General features: G+C 23.6%; 1 protein-coding gene across 1 annotated transcript in view; it reads left to right on the top strand.

Moving 5' to 3' along the window:
• The window catches only part of LOC117180781 (carboxypeptidase B-like), a 24,029-nt gene extending 21,467 nt beyond the window's left edge, over nucleotides 1-2,562 (top strand). The window contains exon 9 of the mRNA XM_033373281.1: nucleotides 1,994-2,562. Coding sequence (XP_033229172.1) covers nucleotides 1,994-2,181 — 188 coding nt within the window. The 3' untranslated portion in view covers nucleotides 2,182-2,562. The remainder of the gene's footprint in view (nucleotides 1-1,993) is intronic.
• Nucleotides 2,563-5,569: the final 3,007 nt, after the last annotated feature.

Raw genomic sequence — 5,569 nt, forward strand, 5'->3', positions numbered from 1 at the left:
TATAATATGTGCACTTATATGAGCATTTGCACTAACAAAAGGACATTTATTCTGAAAAAGTACTGAATTATTGCGCAAAATGTCGTCAAAATATCTTTGGAATTACCGATTACCGCATTTCGTGACACATTCGTGACCCATATCGGGAACTCCCGATTGTCGTAATTCCCGGCCTACATTGAAAAATGATAAGTTTAATAATTTTGATGACCTTTTTTTTAACGGGTCAGGGTAAATTACCCATCAGGCAGTATATGTATTAAAATTAGAAATTTTAACACTTTTGTTAAAAAGTTATCTTTTTTGGTTAAAAATTCATCTTTTTAGATTGAAAATTCCATTTTTTTCGTATACACTTATTTCCTCTTCAAAATTTCAGATTTTGATCGTGAAAAGTCAACTGAAATCTTTTTTAACAAAAAATTTAACTGTTTTTTTGAAAAGTTATTGTTTTGATTCAAAGTTCATCTGTTTTAGTAGAAATTTCTTTTATTTTGTTATGAAAGTGAAAATTTTTATTTAAAAATTATTTTCTCCTTGCTTGAGTATTGAACTGTTTTGTTTAAATCACTTTGTTAGGAAATCATGTTTTTTATTAAAGATTTCTATTATTAGTTAAAAATTCATTGAAAGTTGAAAGTTAAACTATTTTGTTGAAATTTAATCTTTTTTAATGAGTAGATTGTTAATTTTTTTTTGATTCAAGGCTTATGTCTTTCATTGAAAATGTTACTCTTCATCGGAAAAGCCTTTTGTAATTTAAAATTCCATTTTTAACTGTAAATGTAACTTTTCCATCTTTTATCAAATTATTTCATATCCTCCGGAACTTTTTTGCTCATTAAATTATTTTTAAATTCCTTAAAATAATTCGAATCTTTGGAAATTCCTTGAAAGTTTGAAAATATTTTGAAAATGCCCAGGAATCTTTTTAAATACTCTAAAGTATTTTAAATCCTTTGAAATATAATATTCTTTCAATAATCTAAAATTATTTGAAACTTTTAGAAATTATGAAATTCTCTAAAGTATTATACAATATTTTAAATCCCTTAAAATCATTCAAATCTTCGGAAAATAAAAATTTTTTAATTCTTTAAAAAATTCATTGGGAGTTTTTTAAAATACTCTAAAACATTTGAAATTCTCTAAAATCTTTGAATTATTCTAAAGCTTTTGAAAATTTCTTGAAATCTTCTAATATCATAGAACCTTCGAAAACAATTTTAATTCTCAAAAAAATGTTAGCCTTTTAAATTTGGTTAAATCTTTGGAAATACTTTCATAAATTCCTTGATAATTTTCAAATCGATGGAAATTGCTTTGCAATCTTTCAAAATACTCTTAAATATTATAAATCCTTTAAAATATTTCTAAACTCCTTCAGAACTTTTTGAAGTTCTTGAAAATTCCTTGGAAGTTTTAAATGTGCCCTAAGATCTTCAGAATCCTTCGGAATACACTTATGTTATTTATATCTACATAAACTTCATTGAAAACTTTTAAAAAACTAAAATATATTTATAATTCTTTAAAATCTTTTCACAACTTTTTAAAGATCGTGCAAATACCCTAAAATCTTTCAAGTTCTTCGAAATTTATTTGAATCATTAAAATTGAATGAAAATTATTTAAATTATTTCTAAAAACCCCTAAAATATTTCAAATTCTTTAATATCACTTGAAATTCCTTGAAACATTTTTAAGATCTTGAAAATTCTTTGCACTATTTTTTAAAAACCTACAATTCATAAAATTCTCTAAAATCTCTCCAAATAATCAAAGCCTTTTAATAATTTCTTAGAATTTTTCAAACGATGGATTTATTTATCAGAATAAAATTGACTAATTAGTCTTTCTGTTTGAAGGTGTTATTATAGTGACGTTATACTTGAAAAATAACTAAAAAGCCATTTTTCTAAAATCCCTGATTTTTTCATGACTTTTTCCTGTTAAATTTAAAAATATATAAATTATGCATTTAATTTTGCAGATCCAGCAGCTGGCGGAAGTGATGATTGGGCAAAGGCAATTGGTAAAGCAGACATTGCATTCACTATAGAATTACCAGGCACTTCTTTCGTTATAGATCCTTCATTAATAAAGCCTATTGGTCTGGAAACCTTTGAAGCTTTTAGAGTTTTTGGCGTATATGCGGAAATTGTTTATAAAGATTTATAAATCTGTGAAATTATTATTAAATAAAAAATTTAAGTATGAAGTGCAATGCAAAATATAAAAGGAAACATTGTTATATAAATTTCATTTTTGGAAAGTGATACTTCAGTATATTTCAAGATAATTCATGATTCGGAGACTTTACACTATCACATCAAAATGATATTTTTTTCATTAGTTTAAAGGATTTTTTATAATGAAGTTTTTTATTATTTCGTAACATTTCGCTAGTTTACAAAATTTTGGATCATTTTGCAGTTTGTTAAGTGTTCCGATTAAATTTGTACCCCGGGATTAAATCGCTTTTTAAAATTTTATTGTAGGAAGAATAGAAAAAGAAAAGGAAAGTCCATAAATAATAAAAACTAAAAAGGTAATCTGAACCTAACATTTTTTAATATCGTCAATTATTTCCCACATCCGTTTAATAATTTTTAATTAAAATATTTTAAAGTATTTAGTTACAATTTGGAATTGTTTCCAGTTACAGGATTAGAAATGAGCGTCTTTTAATACTGAAATTATTATTTCAGAAAGATCAAAATCGTAAAAATTCAGATTAGTTTCAAAGTAGAATTATTGAAAATTATGAGTGTTTGAAATAATTGAAGAAATTTTCAGTTTGATAAACTTTTAATTAGGGTTTTTTTTATGTTTTATTTAATTTTTAACAATTTGGAATTCTAAAAATTATGCCTCACGGTGGGAAAATAGCATCTGATTTTTTATTTGATTTTATTCTTGTTTCATTAATTATTTTTTGATCTATATTTAAATCTGTTTTTATTTGATTTTAATCTCATTAAAATTTCTTCAATTTGAATTTTGTTTTGAGAGCTCAAAAGGTAAACCAGTTATAAACAAACCTGACACAGAAATCACCTTTAATCTAAGTCAGTTTAATTAAGATTTGAGAAATTTAAATGAGATTAAAATCGAATTTAAAATCCTGTTTAACGTCCAATAATCAAGTTAATGTGAGGAATTTCTAAAAATAAAAACAAGAATCTAAGTAACAAATTGGGACAAATTTTCTGTTCCTGCTTGCTAAAGATTTTATCTCATTTTTATTTTACTTTTTTGCCTTAATAAGGGTGCTGTATTAGTGCCAAAACGTTGGTGATTATTTTTTATAATTGTTTTTTATTGTGATTTAATTTTTTTTTAAATACCAAGGAAATAAAAAAGACAAGGAAGTTGATTTTGTTAGTTGCCTTCTCATTTTTATGTTCGCTTTTTTATTTTTGTCCAAAGAGAAAACGAATTTTGTTTCCCTTTTAGGGACAAAAGGGAAAAGTTTTTTTTAGATTCCAATAAGAACATTTTATAGTGGTTGTACAAATTTGATCGTTAGATCCTTGGTTTTATTTTCATGAATTCTTCAAATTAACTTGATTATTGGACGTTAAATAGAATTTTAAATTTAATTTTGATCTCATTTAAATTTATTAAATTTTTTTTCAAAGTTCAAAAACCAATTTAGTTATGAATAAATATGTCATAGAAATGTCATCTAATACAAGTCAGTTAAATTCAAATTTGAGAAATTTAACTGAGATTAAAATCGAATTTAAAATCCTATTTAACGTCTAATAATCAAGTTAGTGTGAAGAATTTTTCAAAATATAACCAAAAATCTGGCGACCGAATTTGGACCAATTTTCAGTTCCTGTCTGCTAAATATTTCATTTTATTTTTATTTTTATTTTACTTTATCTTATGCCTTGATAAGGGTGCTATATAAGTTCCAAAACGTTCGTGTTCAAAAAAATTTTTTTTATTGTGATTGGATAATGAAAAAACACGAAAAAGATGAAAAAGAGAAAGAAGGAGTTTGGCTAACTTCTCATTTTTCTTTTCTCTTTTTTATTTTTGTCCAAACGAAACACTATATTTTTTTCATTTTTAGGGAATATAATATTATTCTTGGTTTTTTAAAAGTTATTGTTCATAATAATTAAATTCACATAGGCTAATTTTCATATCTTTTGAGGCTGACACAGTCATAGAAAAAAAATCCTGGTCATTTCCCAGATTTTTCCCGGTTCGAAAACATTTTTCACGATTAATGAAATTGAAAAAATCGAACCTCAAAGCTACAAATTTTTTATTTGAAGCAATTAAAACTGAACTGCAAACTTAGACACTCAAAGTGGAACTCTTGTATTATTTTGAAATTATTTTGAAATTAAGAATAGTTATAAAGTTTTATTTTGTAAACAGATTCCAAATCGTCTTGCCAAATAAATTATTATTGACTTTTTTAATCTAAACGTATATTTCAATTTAAAAAAGCATTAATTAACTTATATTCAAAGTAGATCAATTATTAAGGTTTTTATCCGAAATCTTTAATTGCAAAAGCTTCTAAGTTTTAATTGTTCAAGTCTTTAAAACTGCATTTAAAAAATTCTTACATTAAAATGTACGCCTAAAAATTAAAATTTTAAATGGAAATTTTTTAATGAAAATATTTTCAAATAAGGCATTCTAAGCTGAATAATATCATAATTGAAAAAGATAATAATTCAACTACTCATTTAAAAAACGTTTAAAATTCCTTTAAAATTTATTAAAATATTAAAAATTTGAGATGTTTCAAGAGAGTCGTCGAGCCTGATTTTTCGAATAGGCATTCATTTTTTTTATAAATAAACGAATATGACGAAAAAACGCTCATTTTTCTATTTGGCGTTCCCAGTGCTCTTCAATAACATGACAATAATTAAAATCAGCAAGTTTCATAAATTAATATGAGTTAAAGATTAAAAATTTTTTTAAAAGAAATTTTTTTCGAATAAATGTTTTTTACAACTTTCCAGATTTCACGTTCTTCTCAATTATATTGCAAGAAATTTGGATAAAAACAAAATCATGATAAAAATTGTTTTTTAGGAAATTGATGATATTTTAGAAAAATTCATAATTTTTTGATTGATCTTATGATTTTTTCAAACAAATTTAATAAACGAATGTATTATTCGGGCATTTGATAGCAAAAATATTAGTTCTTTTTAATTATAAACCTTATGATAATTTTAAAAGAAATTCATAATTCATTAAATAATATCAAGATTTTTTATACAATTTTGATAAACAAATAAAAAATTAGGGTATTTTTAAACGATTTATTTCTTAAACGATGTTCGACTTTTTAAATAGGATTTTCTCAATAAATTCAGCAGTATTCAAGATTAGTTGATAAATTTAATGTTTTTCTAAAAACAAATTCAACGAAAAATTTCATTTTTCTGAAGAAAAAATTCGTTCTTTTCGATTTTAGTCATTTTAATTGGGAACTTTATAATAATTTTACAAACATTCATAATTTATTGATTGTTTCTACGATTTTTAAACAAATTTAATAAACAAATGCATTATTTCATAATTA

Source organism: Belonocnema kinseyi, chromosome 9 (genome assembly GCF_010883055.1).
Source record: "Belonocnema kinseyi isolate 2016_QV_RU_SX_M_011 chromosome 9, B_treatae_v1, whole genome shotgun sequence".
Taxonomy (NCBI): Eukaryota; Metazoa; Arthropoda; class Insecta; order Hymenoptera; family Cynipidae; genus Belonocnema; species Belonocnema kinseyi.